Source organism: Hoplias malabaricus, chromosome 6, assembly GCF_029633855.1.
Source record: "Hoplias malabaricus isolate fHopMal1 chromosome 6, fHopMal1.hap1, whole genome shotgun sequence".
NCBI lineage: Eukaryota > Metazoa > Chordata > Actinopteri > Characiformes > Erythrinidae > Hoplias > Hoplias malabaricus.
The window spans coordinates 47,267,573-47,286,235 of NC_089805.1; the positions used below are offsets into that span (position 1 = coordinate 47,267,573).

The window sequence follows — 18,663 nt, forward strand, 5'->3', positions numbered from 1 at the left end:
AAGTCCACTATCCTCATGTTAACTATAATTAGGACACATTTTAGGCTGACTTCACTGACAATGAATGAGTTTGAGTGTTTTAGTTACACAGAGCTTCATCCATATACAATCAGTTACCAGTTGCTGATTTACTCATGCCCTGTGAAGGACTGGCGCCCCCTCCAGGGTGTATTCCTGCCTTGTGCCCAATGATTCCAGGTAGGCTCTGGACTCACCGTGACCCTGAACTGGATAAGCGGTTACAGATAATGAATGAATGAATGAATGAATGAATGAATGAATGAATGATTTACTTATTTTGCTAGTTTGACTATGCCTGTGATTTGAGAATGTGTATATTTGGGTGGAAGCTCTGGGCAGCCATTTTAAAGGTGAAAGCAAGACAAGAAAAGAAAAGTGGTAGACTGTGGAAGTGGGGGTGAGCTCTTCTGTCGCTGAAATGACATGGGTAGGAGGGTGTGTACAGGGCTGAGGAGAGGAGTTTGGGCATGGTTCAACTCCCATAATTTTCTTATTACATAAATCTAGTTATCATACATTTTTTAAATGAATTAGAATCATTAAAACACAAAGTTAGAGGAAAAGAAATCTAGAAATTATAATTCTGAAAATAAGACACTGAAGGGAGATTATCTAGGAGGACTCTTTCCCTGTGATGGGCTCACTCCTTTACAGACTCATTTACAGACTTTACAATTTCATTTCTTTCTCATTTTATTTCATTGTTTCTGGGTCAGTAAGTGCACACAGCACACAATCACTTTACAAAACACACACTAGCATCACTCAAACACAATGCTAGCTTCACTACAGTGCTGACAACACAAATATGAACATCATGCACTGTTGAACCATATGAACATTAACAGTACACTGCTATATAAATAGTGCATTCAGAGAGAGGTACAATTTTCAATCATTACATTTATTTAGAGACATTTATAAACGTAGCACAAAGTGTAAGAGGGGCAGCATGGTGGCGCAGCAGGTAGTGTCGCAGTCACACAGCTCCAGGGACCTGGAGGTTGTGGGTTCGAGTCCCGCTCTGGGTGACTGTCTGTGAGGAGTTGGTGTGTTCTCCCCATGTCCGCGTGGGTTTCCTCCGGGTGCTCCGGTTTCCTCCCACAGTCCAAAAACACGCCTTGGTAGGTGGATTGGCGACTCAAACGTGTTTGTAGGTGTGAATGTGTGTGTCTGTGTTGCCCTGTGAAGGACTGGCGCCCTTTCCAGGGTGTATTCCTGCCTTGCGCCCAATGATTCCAGGTAGGCTTTGGACCCACCGCGACCCTGAATTGGATAAGCGGTTATAGATAATGAATGAATAAATGAATGAACAAAGTGTAAGGAAATGTGTGTTTGGTAAATTATTTCTTTGTTGTAAAAATGCTTCTTGGCAAAAAATCTTGCACTGTTGGAGAGCCTGTCAATTTCCCTTTTAAATGGTGCCACATTTGTAAGGAACATGCATTTGTGGGATAAGCAGTAGAGCTGAATATGTGGGTTGCACCCATGAAAAAATTGCCAAATCCACTCTGCCAATACCAAACAGCTTATTCTGCCAGTGACTCATTTGGTGGACTGGATGATTGAAGTTTGAAGAAACAAGACATATTGGCAATTTAGCAATTTATTCATTTAACAAACAGAAGCCTGAGTAGCGTGTGGAAGAACCATTCACAGCCACATCAGCCTGGCACCTCTTCCTCATACTGGTCACCAGCCTGGTCACACAATGCTGTGGGATGGCATCCCATTCTTCAGCCAGCATTTGTCACAAGTCAGCCACCGTGATTGTGTTGGTCACTGTGGCAAGAACAGCACGCCCAAGCTGATCCCACAAGTGTTTCATGGGGTTGAGGTCAGAAGCTGGTAGTCCATTCCATCCTCTCCACTCCCAATTTCTGTGGGGGTGAGTGTTTTCATCTTGGAGGACAGAGTTTGGTCCCAGACTGTGGAGATATGGGATTGCCATTGGTTGCAGAATTTCATCTCGATATCTCTCTGAATTGAGAAGCCTCCAATGATGACAAGCCTCGTTTTTCCAGTGAGGTAAAACCATCACACAGAATAAGCTGTTTGGCATTGATAGAGAGGATTTGGCAACTTTTTCATGGGTGCAACGCACATACTCAGCTCTACTGCTGATCCCACAAATGCTTATTCCTTACAAATGTGGCACCACTTAAAAGGGAAATTAACAGCCTTTCCATAGAGGAACTGCAGACACAGAAGAAGAACCTGAGTAAGTGCATGCTTGTGCATTCTGTATTTATTTACCAACTCAACTGATCTTGTGGACTTCCTGTGCTGTGGCTCCAGTCACCTGACTGCAAGTATCAACTGAAACCCATTCTAAAGGTGTTAAGTACCACTACTGATTCAATTAGGGAAACAATCAGCTCGAGGGAGTTTCAGCTGTGACCACTCCCTCAGGCCTTTTGTTCTCTACCAAACTGTCAGTGGGCAGTCTCAGCTGGGACAATCAATCACCAAAACAGGACAGCTGTGTGAGATCTCCATTACAAAAAATGAATGATCCCTCTGAAGCGTCAGCGAAGCGTCAGCCTTTGTGTTCAGCCTTTCTGGGGTGAAGACATAACGTGTCTCCCAATCGTGTCCCCCAAGCGAGGCCAGCAAACAAACAAACTAAACCTAATTTTCCTCCTTCCACAATGTGTCCCTACCCCATCTCTCCTCTCTCTGGAACTCACAGGCGCTTCTACTTCCACAGACGGAAACGAAACCTTGATAACCTTCGCTCTCTATATCACACATCCACACCCATAACCAATTCCTTCTCAATAGGTCTATGGAACTGTCAGTCTGCAGTAAACAAAGCAGACTTCATCTCCGCCTATGCAAACCATCTTTCACTAGACATCCTAGCCCTCACTGAGACTTGGATCAAACCGGAAAACAGCGCTACCCCCACTGCTCTCTCCATCAACTACAGATTCTCCCATACACCACGGCCTGGTAAACGAGGTGGTGGTACGGGGCTGTTGATTTCCAACACATGGAAATATACCCAGTTCGAATCATCAGTCTCATACAGCTCCTTCGAATTCCATGCCATCCTGATGACTGCACCAGTAAAAATGTATGTGGTCGTTGTATACCGTCCCCCAGGGCAACTGGGTGATTTCCTAGAAGAACTAGACACTCTGCTTTCATCCATCCCTGAACATGACTGTCCCATGCTCATTCTCGGTGACATGAACATCCACCTTGACACTCCGGCTGCTGCTGACTTCTTCTCTCTGACCCACTCCTTTGAGCTACAGCAGGTATGCACCCCCTCAACTCACAAAGCAGGTAATGCACTTGATCTCATTCTCACCAAACACTGCCTAATTAACTCTGTAAATGTTACTCCTCTACATCTCTCTGACCATTACTTTATTCAGCTAAATGCTTGTCTCCCTCAGCAACCCACTGTGTCCGCTCCCCCTGTCCCCTTCCGGCGCAATCTCCGCAACCTATCTCCCACCCACTTCTCTGCCCTTGTGACTTCTGCTCTCCCACCCCCCAGCACCTTCTCATCTCTTGAGGTCAATGACGCCACAGAGTCACTCTGCACAACACTGAGCTCCTGCTTAGATCGCCTGTGCCCTCTGACTACCAGACCCGCAAGACCCATGCAGCCCCACCCGTGGCTTACTGACTCCCTTCGATCAATGCGCACTAACCTCAGAGCTGCTGAGAGGAGATGGCGAAAAACAAAAGACCCATCACACCTGACACAACTACAATCCCTGCTCTCAGCCTTCTCAACAAATGTCACCATTGCAAAAAAGAAATTCTACCAAGACAAAATCAACAATGCTACTGACACCCGGAAGCTGTTCTCAACCTTCAAGTCTCTGCTGAACCCTCCACCTCCACCCCCTGCAACCAACCTCACCGCTGACGCATTTGCTGACTTCTTCACCAGCAAAGTTGCTGCAATCAGCAGCTGGTTTTCTGACCCCTCTACACAGCCTCCGGCTCCCCCTTCGAATCCTCCTAAACCTACTGCTTCCTTCCCTTCTTTCACTCCTCTCACAGAAGACGAGGTATCAAATCTTCTTAGAGGTGGCCGTCCCACATCCTGTCCACTGGATCCCATTCCTACCACCCTACTGCAAACCATAGCCCCGTCCATTGTGTCCGCAGCCACTCATGTAATCAATTCCTCACTAACCTCTGGAACATTTCCAAACACCTTCAAGCAAGCTCAAGTAAGACCTCTACTCAAAAAACCTGCTCTTGCTCCTTCTATAGTAGAGAACTACCGACCAGTCTCTCTCCTCCCCTTCCTGTCTAAAATCATTGAAAGAGCTGTCTTTAAGCAGGCAACAAAATTCCTCTCCCAACATAACCTTCTTGACTCAAACCAATCCGGCTTCAAGAGCGGCCACTCGACAGAAACTGCACTTCTGTCAGTAATGGAAGCTCTTAAAGATGCAAAAGTAACAGGTCAATCCTCAGTTCTCATTCTGCTCGACCTATCAGCAGCATTTGATACGGTCAACCACCACATCTTACTAAACAAACTCACTGACATGGGCTTCAAGAACAATGCACTCTCCTGGTTTGAGTCTTATCTCACTGGATGATCCTTCAGTGTGTCATGGCTTGGACAAACATCAGCGCGACACCACCTCACCACAGGTGTGCCCCAAGGCTCGGTGCGGGGACCCCTCCTCTTTGCCTCGTACACTACCTCTCTAGGCCCAATCATACATTCGCACGGCTTCTCCTATCACTGCTATGCAGATGACACACAGCTCTATTTATCCTTTCCTCCAGGAGACACTTCAGTGGCAACTCGAATCTCTGACTGTCTCTCTGACATATCTACATGGATGAAGGAACATCACCTCCAATTGAATTTATGCAAAACTGAACTACTGGTCCTCCCAGCCAAGCAAGCTATTCTCCACAACATCAGCATCAAGCTAGGGTCCCTATCAGTGGCTCCCACCAAGGTTGTAAGAAACCTTGGTGTCATGGTTGATGACCAGCTGACCTTCGCAGATCACGTTACCGCTGTAGCTCGATCGTGCCGCTTCTCCCTATTCAACATAAGGAAGATTAGGCCATACCTAACTCAACATACAACACAGCTCCTCGTTCAGACGTTAGTAATCTCCCGTCTAGACTATTGCAACGCCCTCCTGACAGGTCTTCCGGCCTGTGCTGTGAGACCACTACAGATTATCCAGAATGCGGCAGCACGCCTGGTCTTCAACCAACCAAAAAGAGCACATGTCACGCCCCTATTAGTTGAGCTGCATTGGCTACCCTTAGCTGCTCGCATCAAATTCAAATCACTAATGATGGCCTTCAGAGTATTCACTGGTTCTGCTCCCATCTACCTCAATAGACTCTTAAGACCATACATTAGCGCCCGCCCTCTCCGTTCCTCAAAGGAGCGCCTACTAACACGACCAACCCCCCGTACAGGTCAGTTGAGGCTATTCTCATCTCTGGTACCACACTGGTGGAACGAGCTTCCAAGCACTATCAGAGCAACAGAAACCCTCTCTTCATTCAAGAAATCATTGAAAACCCAGCTCTTCCGAGAGTATCTTTTGCACTGAATGTCTTTCTTTAATGCACTTATTACTTCCTGGCATATTGCACTTAATGTAAGGTATTTTGTATAATTTGTGCTGTAGTTCGAATGTTAGATCCTCTTTTGTAAGTCGCTTTGGATAAAAGCGTCTGCCAAATGCATAAATGTAAATGTAAATAAATGTAAATTTATAATTTATTAATAATATTTATTGCTAAGAAGCATTGCTATAACAAAGAATTAATCTACCAAACACACATTTCCTTACTTTTGTTTAGTAAGGTTGTAAATGATAAATTGTAAACAACACATTCATAATTAATAATAAAATGTTACTAACACATTAACATAATAATTTTTTAACAGCATTAATACTTTTAAAGCATTTTTGTAGTTTTACCCAGTCAAACATACATAGAGGGGACTGAAGTCTCCATATGCATAAACTTTCTCTTATAAACAATTTACATAACACCATATACTTGGTAAATACCCAGACTCATCTCTCCTTCATTACATTTAATAGACTGAACAATGTGCTCACTTACTTCACTCTGAATGATCCTGTACATTTTCTCTGATTTCAGACTGGCTTTGTGTGATTTAGGGGAAAGGTCTTGTGAAAGTCTGGGCTCAGCTCTACAATCAGAAAACTGCTCTTTGAGAGAACTGGACCTCAGTGTCAATGACCTGAGTGATTCAGGAGTGGGGAAGCTCTCTGAAGGACTGAAGAGTCCACACTGTAAACTGGAGAAACTCAGGTCAGTGTAAATGCAAACTGAATACCAATACTGTGTACATTATATACTTGTTTTCTTTAATTGACGTAAATGTCATTTAAATCATCTTCAATTGATAGGTTTGAAAGGTATCTTATGATTTTTGTTCCTGGAGACTCTCAGGTAAACATTCATTCTTGGAAAATGTTCAGCTGTTAAAATCAGTGCTTTTTAATATTAAAACACAGACAAATTTTCCAGTAAAAGCAGCTCTTCATCATAAACTGATTATTAGTTTAACTGGTTAATCAACTTATACACAAATCAGATGGATATTCTTTTAAACTCTTCTTCTGTTCTTTAAAAACAGACTGCATTTTATCCCTAGAAATTTATCAGATATTAACTGCTTTTCTCTGTGTTTCTTTCTCCTGCATTTAAGCTTATACTAATTTTGGCAACTCTACAGTTATTCATGAAATTTCCACATATTGTTGAAAATGGCGAGTCTGTTGTGATTTTAGATAAATTTAAATCAAATTTAGAGCTCCATGAAACAAGCTGAGAATTCATAGTGAGATTTCATAGTTTTGTGCATATTGTATTGTAGAAAGTAATTTTATATATGTATATTATGTTGTGCGTTCTTGTCTATTTTAAACAAAAAATACAACCTGATATCATGGCTGAAAGGTGCCTATGCTACTAAAAGACCACACCAGCTAAAACATACATTTAACTACGTTAATCTTGATATGCGCCCCCTAGCCTCTAAGGCCACTTGGAAAATGGCATGCTGAACCAAAACATTCAAGTAGAAAATTACTTAACTTTTTTAGTGGAAAAATGTGTTTAGAAAATTTATATATATATATATATATATATATATATATAGAATATCCTACCCAGACAGCATTGTGGGAAATGTAGTTTAGTGTGCGCATAAGAGCAGCTGCAACCTGCTGAGTGATATATATATATATATATATATATATATATATATATATATATATATATATATATATATATATATATATATTCACTCAGCAGGTTGCAGCTGCTCTTATGCGCACACTAAACTACATTTCCCACAATGCTGTCTGGGTAGGATATTCTATATATATATTCATTATCAGTAACCGCTTATCCAATTCAGGGTTGCGGTGGGTCCAGAGCCTACCTGGAATTATTGAGCAGAACTCCTCACAGACAGTCACCCGGAGCGGGAATTGAACCCACAACCTCCAGGTCCCTGGAGCTGTGTGACTGCGACACTACCTGCTGCACCTCCGTGCCTCCCTACACATTTTTCTACTAAAAATATTCTTCTACTTGAATGCTTTGGTTCAGCTTGCCATTTTCCAAGCGGCCTTAGAGGCTAGAGGGCGCATATCAAGTTTAACATAGTTAAATGTACGTTTTAGCTGGTGTGGTCTTTTAGTAGCGTAGGCATGTTTCAGCCATGATATCAGGTTGAAAAAATTGTGTGTTAAATGATTAGTCTCTTTAATAAATAATTAAAAAAGTACTCAGTCATATCTGATAAGTCAATCAGAATGTTTCACATGGTGTTTGTTATTATTATGATGGGGTTAACATGGCTCTGTCACATTATTTTTAAATTAAGTGTGTTTCAAAAAATGGGTTTTTACAGTTGGTAGTAAGCTGTCAGGTTTTAAATTTTAATTTCTGATAAAATGTGAATAATTATTTTCTCTCACTACTTCCCCTCCTTTTTTCAGACTATCTGGGTGTATGGTTACAGAGAAAGGCTGTTCTTCTCTGGCAGCAACTCTCACCTCCCACCTAAGATATCTGGATCTGACCTACAATCATCTAGGACAGTCAGCAGAAAGATTGCTGTCGCGCTCCAGACTGCACACACTCAGGTATAGAGACAGCGAGAGAGAGAGTGAGTGAGAGAGAAAGAGAGAGAGAGCGAGAGACAGACTTTAACATATTAGATTAAATAATTGGTTGATATATTGAAAGTTATTGCACACAGAAATTGATTCATTAGTGAGACAGTAACATTCACATGTGACACATTGGCCCCAGCCTCACTAACTACACTTATCTCCCAAATCGAATAGAATCTGAAACAGATTTACAGCACCCTGTCCCTCAGAATTTTCAAATCAAGTTTTGCTTGTCTCACCCAGAAATTACGCAGAGTGCATTTAGTTCTCTAAGCCTTTTTATATTTACAATCAAAATGAACAGAATGTGAACAGAAACCTCACCCAAACAAGAACATGGTAGAGGAATTCCAGAGAGAAACCAGTCATGGACAGTTAAAGGGTTTTAGTGTACAGCAGAAAATACAACCTGGCCAAACAGTAGATTTACATTTGGATACAAATGCATAGGTGGGCATTATGTAATGAAGGATCCTGGATGTGCTGTATAGCATGTGGTATTAGTACTGTGTTTCATAATCTAAACCACCAACTGATCTGAGTATTTTTGACCCAAGCCAAACCTAAAAGGTGTGGCTCCCATGAAACAGCAGCAACTTGGATTCCTTGTCATTGATTTACCTTCCACCTTCTGTCCACTGCCCCTCTTCGCCTGCACCTCTGCCCTTTCACTGTTACTGCAGTCCAAAACATCAGCTCCTCTTTGAGTCTTCTCAATTTCTATTACGTCCACTAGAGGTTGGACATAATAAAATAAAAAATTAAATTTTTTTAGGAGACTGCCCTCTCAGCCAAATCATAGATAATCACCAAAAAACATAGATAATAAAGGCAATAATTTAGTAATTTTAGAGTTCAATACTGCCTACATGCCAGCTTTCAAAGCTTCTTGGAAAAACAGGATAAAGCTTCAGGGTGACCACAGGCCAAAATAACAAACAATTACTCAAAAAAATAAACCAATTCCACTGACTTACAGAAATGAAAATACAATCTATCTGCCCTGTCTAACCAAAAAACAGGTGCCAAAAGTATAAACAAAATGGCAGGACTCCTGCAAATCCTGTTTATGTACAACAACCACAAAATACAAAATCAACAGATCTTTGGTCTGACACTGGTGGGCAGCCAGCTGGAACAACGTGTGGGCCAGGTTTGAATAAAAAGAGCAGCTCCTCAACTCCAAGACATTGGTCCTTTTTAAATCTTCCACCATCAGAGCCAGCCAATGAGAAGTGGAGCATGTGGGTGGAGCAACAGGCAGCAAATCAGCACCAGAAGTGCATTCACCTAAAATCTCAAGCTAGGAAAAGAGAAAGAAAAACAAACTCTCCAAAATAACACACAGGACATAACATTCAATATGCACATCATCCCTCTAGATCACTCTGTTTTGTGTGGCATATAAGGCAGCCACTAGTCCACTTCCTGCTGGTCTGATTAACTCAGTCATCTTGTAATCAACTCCAGTGATGCTGTAACAATGCAAAGAGTCCCTTTGTCACTGCGGCACTTTGAGGATATGAATGGTTCAGCCATGTCATACTCCTTCACTCCAATAACAGTTCCATTGTCAACATGATTAATAAAGGATGTTCAGTTTACTCAATTTAATGCTCTTCCTCTACAGCTTTATGTGACATTCAGTCTGTTTTTTCTGAAGCTGGCCCTTAACTCCTGCCCAAAAATTACTTTGCCTCCCTGTTTCAGCCTTTACGGGCATGGTACTAGCAAAATGAAATTTGGTCTGAACTCAGAAGCCCCTGAAAGGAAAGGTGTGATCAGCCATATTGATAGCTTCCTTTTGGTCCAGTCTGGTAAACCCTATGTTAAATATTACTACCTCAAAAAAAAAGAAAGGTCTCTGATTCTGGATATTGTTGAGAAATCAAAATGCAATGATTTGGAAATAATTAAAACCTTATATATTTATTTTAAAACCATACAAAGAAAACATATCAAATTTATTTATTTATTTATTTATTTTATTTTATATAATTTTATTTTTTTTGAGGGGGGTATTCACTTATTTTCAATCTGATACCTACAGCATGTTTCAGTCAAGTTGGGACAAAGCAGAAAAAAAGCCTAAAAAATTGAAAAAAAAAAAAAAAACATTTAAAAATTTGTAACGCTAATAATCACACGCTGAAATATCTCTAGGAGAAAGACTCTCTAGGAGGGGCAAAGTGCACGACAATCCAAGCATAAATTTAATTCATTCATTCATTCATTGTCTGTAAGTGCTTATCCAGTTCAGGGTGGCAGTGACTCTGGAGGGGGCGCCAGTCCTTCACAGGGTGTCACGCACTCACACACTCACACCTACGGACACTTTTGAGTCGCCAATCTACCTACTAACGTGTGTTTTTGGACCATGGGAGGAAACCGGAGCACCCGGAGGAAACCCACATGGACACAGGGAGAACACACCACACTCCTCACAGACAGTCACCCGGAGCTGTGTGACTGCAACACGACCTGCTGAGCTACCATGTTGCCCCAAGAATAAAATTTCTCAACAGCATATAGTATGTTAATTTTGACCTTAATTGTATTATAATGGAGAGCAAATTATTTGTCATGTAAAATATACTGAAAATATATGGAAGAGCTGCTAGTCTTCATGTCACACATTCATACCCACTACTATTCGGTCTCACTACATTCCCTATCTGCTCCTGCTGCTCCTCTAAAAGCTCTTTGGGAAGAAAATGGCGGTGGAAGCGTAATAGTACAAATGTCTTCCACCATCTGGACAAAGGCCAGACCAGAACTACCTCATCAGGGCACCAGTCTATCACAGGTCAGGGATTTTTAGTCTTTCATTATTTCTGGATTATCATGCTCCATTCTCTCTCTCTCTCTCTCTCTCTCTCTCTCTCTCTCTCTCTAGGATGGAGAATTCAGGGCAGATGCGAATCAAACCCGGTGTGAAAAAATGTAAGCCAGCTCCCTCTCTCTCTCTCTCTCTCTCTCTTTCTCTCTCTCTTTCTCTCTCTCTCTCTCTCTCTCTCTCTCTCGCTCTCTCCTTACTCTCCCCTCCCTTGTGTCTTGTGTTCCTTGGGATGTTAAAAATTTATACCTGAAACATTAATCTGGATATAGACAATGTAGGTTTCATATGATAGGAAATCATGAACAAGAAGGAGGTGAAACATCAAAGCTAGATGTGGCTCAGACTTTAAGAATGTGCTTAGCACTTTACCGCCCTATAGCTTCACCATTTGACGGTGGGGGCTAGATGAAACAGAATTCATTTTCACTAAGTAGCTCAATACTTACTGTTTCACTTGACTTGCTCTGTAAAGCTGCTTTGTGATGACTTTGTTGTGAAAAGCGTTATATAAATATAATTTAATTGATCGACTGAATACCCCTCTTGTAAACATGCTCTTAAAACTGGCAATGATTGCTTCAGTTGATGCAGGACAGTTGAGCTATGTCTAAATAATAATTTTGTTCTGCAATTAGGTACATCCATCCCTCATGCTCACATAGGTCTGCAGCAATCTTTTGCCATGAAACATCTGGCAGGGTGTAAAATTTCTGTGTTAAATCACAGCTCATTTCAGGCCAAGCCTACAGTTATTCCGGCACTTTCTCCACATTTGTAGTGTCTTCTCTCATTCAGAAAATGAAAACTTCACTAACCTGTCCCAATATAGGACAATGCCATCAAGCTCTGAGTAGTGGGTCCTCACTGCATGACTGAGGGAAACAGGAACTTTTGTCTGGTCATTTATCATGGGCATGTGTGGTTTTTGATTGCTCTGTAGCAGAGAACTCTCCATACTCCTCACACAGTGTGAGAATTTCCCACATTCAATCTTTTTTCAATCTGGGAACCTGTTCTCTGTTTCTGTTTGTGTGAACAGAAAGCAACTGGAGTTCATAGCTGTTGGCCTCAGCACTACCCAGAGTGGGCTTCATGAAATCATAAAACAATAACACTGGTGCCTAAGTGAACATGGATTTCACCCTATCAAATGGGAATTCTCTCCACACCCAATGTCTATCTTTATTTAACAGCTCAGTGACTGGGGTGGAGTACAGTGTAGTGATCGGGCCTAAAGTCTTCCAGAGCTCAGTAGGATTGGTGGGGATTGGCAATTATGTGATTACTTTGACTTTGTCCATGTCAAATTGAATTCCATTTTTGTTAATTATTTGACCAAGGTATCCTGTCTCGAGTTTACCAGAGTGGTTGAGCTTTAGTCCAGATTTATCCACAATCTTCAATGCTGCTTTCAAATTCTGATCATGGATTTCCTGATTCTCCCCAAAAACAAACTCCTTCATTGTTTTTCTGTAGTGTGTTCTTCATTCTCTGAAATGTTTGAGAAGAAGTGATCCCAAAGGAAGAGTGCTGGAAAATGTAATGAAAGTGGTTAGTAAGCTGAGATTGGTGTGAAGTGGTATCTGCCAAATCCCACCAGGTGCAGCTGATTTAGAGATCTTTGTCCCTGAAAGCTTATGTGAAATGTTCTTCAGGAATTGACAGGATGAATCTTTCTCACTTCACTGTTTAATTAAGCTTTTTAAATCAGCACATATTTTAATCTTGTCATTATTCTTGATCACTGGCATTCTAAGCACTAAGCATTTCAGATCTCAGCCACCTCTACAGAGGACAGTAGTGCCCGTAGTGACATTACGTTTTGTGCCTAAGGGTCTTGGAATGTATCGGTTCCTCTAACTTTACTCTCTCTCCAGGCACCATGTCATGAACTCACACAGGGCAAAGGACCTTACTTCACTAATTTTATTAATGTGGTGCTTTTTAACGGCTTACAGCAAAACATCCTTCAATGTTTTAGCAAACCCTTAGCTAATTTTTCTAACTGCACATGATCATGTAAGTGGTAGGGAGTGATGTGTAAGTGGTGTGTTCTCTAATGTGTGTTTATTGTTTGTGTAGATGCGTGTAATATCACTCTGGATCCAAACACAGCACACCCTGCTCTCTCTCTTTCGGAAGATAAAAGGAAGGTGGAGCGTGTGAAAGAGAAGCAGTCGTATCCAGATCATCCGGAGAGATTTGATTATTATGAGCAGGTTCTGAGTGTGGAGAGTTTGACTGGACGCTGTTACTGGGAGGTGGAGTGGAGCGGGGGGGTGGTTGATATAGCTGTGTCCTACAGAGGAATCAGGAGGAAAAGGGACACCGCTGAGGGTATGTTCGGACTCAATAAAAATTCCTGGTGTCTGATCTGCTCTGATAACAGCTTCTCTCTCCGCTACAATAATCAGAAAACTGGAATAACTGCCCCACCCTCCACCCCCGCCTCTAACAGAGTGGGAGTGTATCTGGACTGGGAGGAGGGCACTGTATCCTTCTACACCATCCCACCCAACACACACACACTCACACATTTACACACACTCACCACCACATTCACTCAGCCCCTCTACGCTGGGTTCACATTTTGGGGTTCTGGATCATCAGCACATATGTGTGAGGTAGAGTAGTTCACACACACACTCACACACACGCCCACACACGCACACACACAAACAGCTTAAGGATAAATACTGATGTGTGTGTGTGTGAGAGAGAGAGAGAGAGAGAGTGTGGTGTGACATCATTCGTCCCAGACATTACCCAGATTTGTATCCTGGTAGCGTCCTGTGAAGACTCCAGGTAAAGTCTGAGTGCTCCACACCTAAAGCATGTGTTTCATCTCCTGCTAGGAAAATGTGAAGGATGTGAAAGGATGGCTCCAGGACATTTCCAGACCTGATATTCTGGAGTTTCTCTAGACATTCTCTGGAGTTAATGTGTGAACAAAGCATTGATTTGTTGCATTCTTTACTCTTGTATTATTTGTTTAAATAAATATCTGAATGTTCACATTTATTTCTCCTTCCCAGTCTCCTAAAACCTCACCTGACAAACTGACTGAGAATAATTAACATGTAGCAAGATGCTCTAATAGATTCTGACAAGCCCAGGACAGCATTACTGAAGCTTTAAAAGAGTCCCATACAACAGTGGAGGACTGAGTTCCTCTCTCCTTAGGACACCTTGGATTTAATCTGGCTGAAACTGCTGATGCTTCTGTTGTGTCTGAGCACTCAGTTCAGGGAAATGCCACTAACGCTCGGCAGGAGCTTTCTGGCACAGACTTCAATGCAGAGTCAGATCTGGATTCATTTCCAGAATCACTCCCCAGATTGAGTGCCAGGAAAAGAGGCAGAAATCCAAAAAAGTATATGCTTTGAACCCTGTACCAGTCCAAAGAGTGTCACCCAGGACTCTAGGAATTTCTTTCAGGCCAGGTTCCTCAGCTCCAAGCTACAATAAATGCAGCTGGAATACACTTATTTGCCTTTCAGCAGAAGTGTAGTGGTCACCTCTACAAGGGCAGCCCTTCTGGCTATGGTCACAAATAGGAATAAAAGAATGACCAACCCTTTTTTTCTGGTTGCATTCATTTAGTGAATTCATTTATCTTGTTTGTTTTGTTCAAATTTGGTCAGAAAACACATACAACCAATTAAATGTCAGCCAACTTTTAGTGTTATGTATATCCTAGTGGACAAACTGGAAAAAAGATTACAAAATTACTGCCGTCCTAAACGGGAAGGAAATAGTTAGAGTGCAAATTCAGACACAGCTTGTTTGTGTAGTATGAATGAGTGGGGGCTGATGTATGAGATGGGGGCATCACACTTAAACACTCCCTGCTGTGCCACTGTACAACTGATCAGTAAGAAAAGCAGAAGCACATTATTCATGTATAGATTCTATAATCCTGAAGGTTTGAGGTTGTAGTGCATAAGCTGTAGAAATTGTTATTGTTTATAGTGTAAATAAGAAGGAAATTACAGACAGTAATTTGGCCTTGTCATGATGAATATAATATGTAACAATTTTAATTTTATTTAAATTTAATATGTAAATATTTGTAACATATACACAATGTATAATGTGACGCTTGCTACACGCTCCTAAAAAATTTGGGACTGGGACAAAATAAGAATTAAATGTTTATAGAAAATTTGTCACACAATTTTGAAGTATTCCACTCGAAGCTGGTTAATAGTTTAGGTATAATAGGAGCATCCAACACAGGTTCAGCCATTCCAAACAAAGGTGAACAAAGATTAAGAATTAAGGTTGTTCATCTACTACTATAAAAAACATAGGGAAAACAATCTCAAAATCCAGAGTCTATGTTTACTTTTTTTTAATTAAATTAAGTTTCAAAGAATACTTTTTTGCACTTTACAACACACCTTTTTTGGAACTGGGGATTTTATGTTAGTTCAGGGGCACACCAACTTTTAAACTCAGATTTAATTTGTGAAGGAAACATCAGGCAATGACAGCACTGCATTCTCCAGATGGTAGACCTGCTTTAAGTCTTGATAAATCTCCATTATGGCACACTTATCCACTCCAACATACACCTGAAAGAGAGAGAGAGAGATAAAAATGGTAAAATAAAGGAAGAGATTAGTATGGTTAAATGTAGCATGAAGCAACAAATGTGGTACCCCAAATGACCCTCTACTTAATTAACAAATGTATTCATAACTGAAAGTATTCTTACTTTACATCTTATTCTTGTAATTTACATCTTTTTTCACAGTTTTCATAACTATGCCTCAGTGAAATTTGTTTGTTAAAAAAATACACAGTGCCAGTTATAACTAGTGCAAAACTAACCAATTATAACATCAACAAAACCAAAATAAACAAATAATCAAAAATGGAAACCAATAAGGCCAGTATACACTTAAGGAAACCAGAGAAAAATAATAAGAAAAGAAAATAACTAAACCCAAAAATTAACACAAATATAATCTAACAAATTTCAAAAAATGAAAAAATAAATAAATAAATAAAGGGAAAAAAACTAAGAAACTAATATTACCAAAAAACTCAAATATTACAAATTAAATTAACCCTCTTAAAGATGAAACCAAACAAAGACATAACCAAAAACAAAAAAAGTCATTTTTTAAAGTCTTATTGCACTGAATATGTTCTATTTAATGTTGTATTAACAGATGTTTTAATGACTTATGACATTTATAATGTATTCATAGCCCACAGACAAACCATAATCAAATATGAATATTAAATATACCTTGATTCTGTAGTTCACGCCTGCAACAACTTGTCTTTGGAACACCAGAGCTTCAAAACAAGAATAATTCTCCCTAGTTATCTTTTCAACTTCAGGCTGTAGCTGAAATATAAAATGTAACACTCACTTTATGGAGCTAAGAGACATACACTCCCTTAACTTGTCATAATAATAATAATAATAATAATAATAATAATAATAATAATAATAATAATGATAATAATAATAATAATGAGTAATGAGTAATGAAAATAATATTAATCACAGACCTTCACACTTCAATGAATTAAGTTTGTATTGAGTTCATGTGCTCATTTAAATACATTAGTCCTTTAATTCCTACTATCTTAATGACTCCAGTCACATTCTCAAATCCACGTGTGGGCTAGGAGACCACAGATCAGTGGAACTGTTTTTACAGATTTCAGGTTTTGGGCATCACATCCTATGAATCCAGCATTCAGAATGTTTTATAAATGTCAGGAGGTTTAATACAGCACAATTCCCCTTAAACTATCACCTGTGTATAATAACTCCTTATGAAAGAAGAGTTATATTCCATTCCATTGGATGTTCCATTGAGATTCAATCTCAGTTTATACCATTGTTGATCGGAGCCCAGAATTAAAGTGAGTTTTAAAGTTTGCAGTGCTCTTATGAATAGATTTTGTAATGCATTATGTAACCTGACTCACACATTGTTAGTAAAATCATTATTTAGGGGATTATAATAACTTATAAACGACTAGAACAGCTTATAATATGTCATGTATGATGTTTATAAAACCAGATAAGACACAAGGTACCAAAATGTTAGGTCAGTAAAATCAATAATACAGTAGAACACAGTGATTATTTTCGTGTGTTATTTAGAGTCGTGTGTGATTCATGACACACAGAAGATGACCAAATGAGAGCATATTCACCTTCCTGCAGACCTCCTTCAGAGTTTCATCAGCATCCAACCAGGGTGACCATCCTCCAGTACATGTAGCAGATTGTGCAGATTCCATGTTGTTAGTTGTCATGTTGTCTGAGTGAGTTTAGTGTAGTGTGCAGAGGGAGTTAAAGCTGCTGTTAATCTGCTGTGTGTGTGTATATATCTACATCATCATCATCATCATCACTATCACCTTCATCACTCACACAGTAACCAAGCCGTGCCACAGTTCCCTGTAAAACCTGTTTCTCCAGCTGTTAGTGGAAGGCTTTGTCCCTTTATCTTTAAAAAAACCCTCTACATAAAAATGTTCTTTACTTATTTGTGTGAATATATGTAGTATCCGAGGATGCATGTGTGATGTGTGCTGTAGTGTATGGTGTGTCTGAAGCTCAATATTTGGTGTGTGTGTGTGTGGTTGTTACCATGTTTTAAGTGTGTACACTCAGTCCAGCAGTGTGGGTTCAAATCCTGCTCTGGGTGACTGTCTGTGAGGAGTGTGTATGTATGTACGTATGTATCTTTACACTTATATAGCGCCTTTCTAGACACCCAAGGACGCTTTACAATCCACACTGCTCAGAACACTCAATCCACACACACACACTGGCGAGAAGCGGCAGCCAAACGCGCACAGCGTACTCTCGACCAGGAACGACCGTCCACCTGGAGGACTGCATCGGGCACTAGGGTTTAACCCAGCGCCAATCCATATCTGGGCACACACATACAGACATTCATTCACACACCAGGACAGTTATTAGAGAGGCCAATTCACCTACCCTCCATGTTTTTGGACTGTGGGAGGAAACCGGAGACCCCGGAGGAAACCCACGCAGACACGGGAGAACATGGAAACTCCACCCAGATGGGACTTGAACCCAAGATCCCAGCGCTGGGAGGCGAACGTGCTAACCACTAAGCCACCGTGCCGCCCCAAGTGTGGTGTATTCTCTGTCTGCGTGGGTTTCCTCCGGGTGACTATCTGTGAGGAGTGTGGTGTGGTCTCCCTGTGTCCGTGTGGGTTTCCTCCTGGTGACTGTCTGTGAGGAATGTGGTGTGTTCTCCCTGTGTCCGCGTGGGTTTCCTCCGGGTGACTGTCCGTAAGGAGTGTGATGTGTTCTCCCTGTGTCCGCGTGGGTTTCCTCAGGGTGACTGTCCGTAAGGAATGTGGTGTGTTCTCCCTGTGTCTGCGTGGGTTTCCTCCGGGTGACTGTCTGTGAGGAGTGTGGTGTGTTCTCCCTGTGTCCGTGTAGGTTTCCTCCGGGTGACTGTCTGTGAGTAGTGTGGTGTGTTCTGTCTGTGACTGCATGGGTTTCCTCCGGGTGCTCCGGTTTCCTCTCACAGTCCAAAAACACATGTTGGTAGGTGGATTGGCGACTCAAAAGTGTCCATAGATGTGACTGTGTGAGTGAATGTGTGAGTG

The 18,663-nt window shown here is 41.0% G+C and overlaps 1 protein-coding gene and 2 long non-coding RNA genes across 5 annotated transcripts in view; 1 reads left to right on the forward strand and 2 right to left on the reverse strand.

The window, feature by feature from the left end:
• LOC136699215 (ribonuclease inhibitor-like) overlaps positions 1-13,986 on the forward strand; it is a 36,135-nt gene extending 22,149 nt beyond the window's left edge. For 2 of the 3 annotated variants that reach the window (XM_066673737.1, XM_066673738.1), the window contains 4 exons: positions 6,148-6,321; positions 8,022-8,168; positions 11,095-11,141; positions 13,120-13,986. In XM_066673737.1, the coding sequence (XP_066529834.1) occupies positions 6,148-6,321; positions 8,022-8,168; positions 11,095-11,141; positions 13,120-13,670 (919 nt within the window). In that variant the 3' untranslated portion in view covers positions 13,671-13,986. Of the gene's footprint in view, positions 1-6,147; positions 6,322-6,419; positions 6,463-8,021; positions 8,169-11,094; positions 11,142-13,119 lie in introns of all 3 variants that reach the window. The other variant, XM_066673739.1, reaches the window with a different exon arrangement.
• On the reverse strand, positions 300-9,341 carry LOC136699221 (uncharacterized). The gene is made up of 5 exons (XR_010803632.1): positions 9,068-9,341; positions 8,820-8,930; positions 8,079-8,163; positions 6,109-6,307; positions 300-1,287 (listed from the first exon to the last, which is right to left on the reverse strand). It is a non-coding gene; the product is annotated as an uncharacterized lncRNA (long non-coding RNA).
• A 1,183-nt stretch (positions 13,987-15,169) lies between the features above and the next one.
• Positions 15,170-17,362, reverse strand: LOC136699220 (uncharacterized). Its single transcript, XR_010803631.1, has 3 exons — positions 17,224-17,362; positions 16,298-16,399; positions 15,170-15,614 (listed from the first exon to the last, which is right to left on the reverse strand). It is a non-coding gene; the product is annotated as an uncharacterized lncRNA (long non-coding RNA).
• Positions 17,363-18,663: the final 1,301 nt, after the last annotated feature.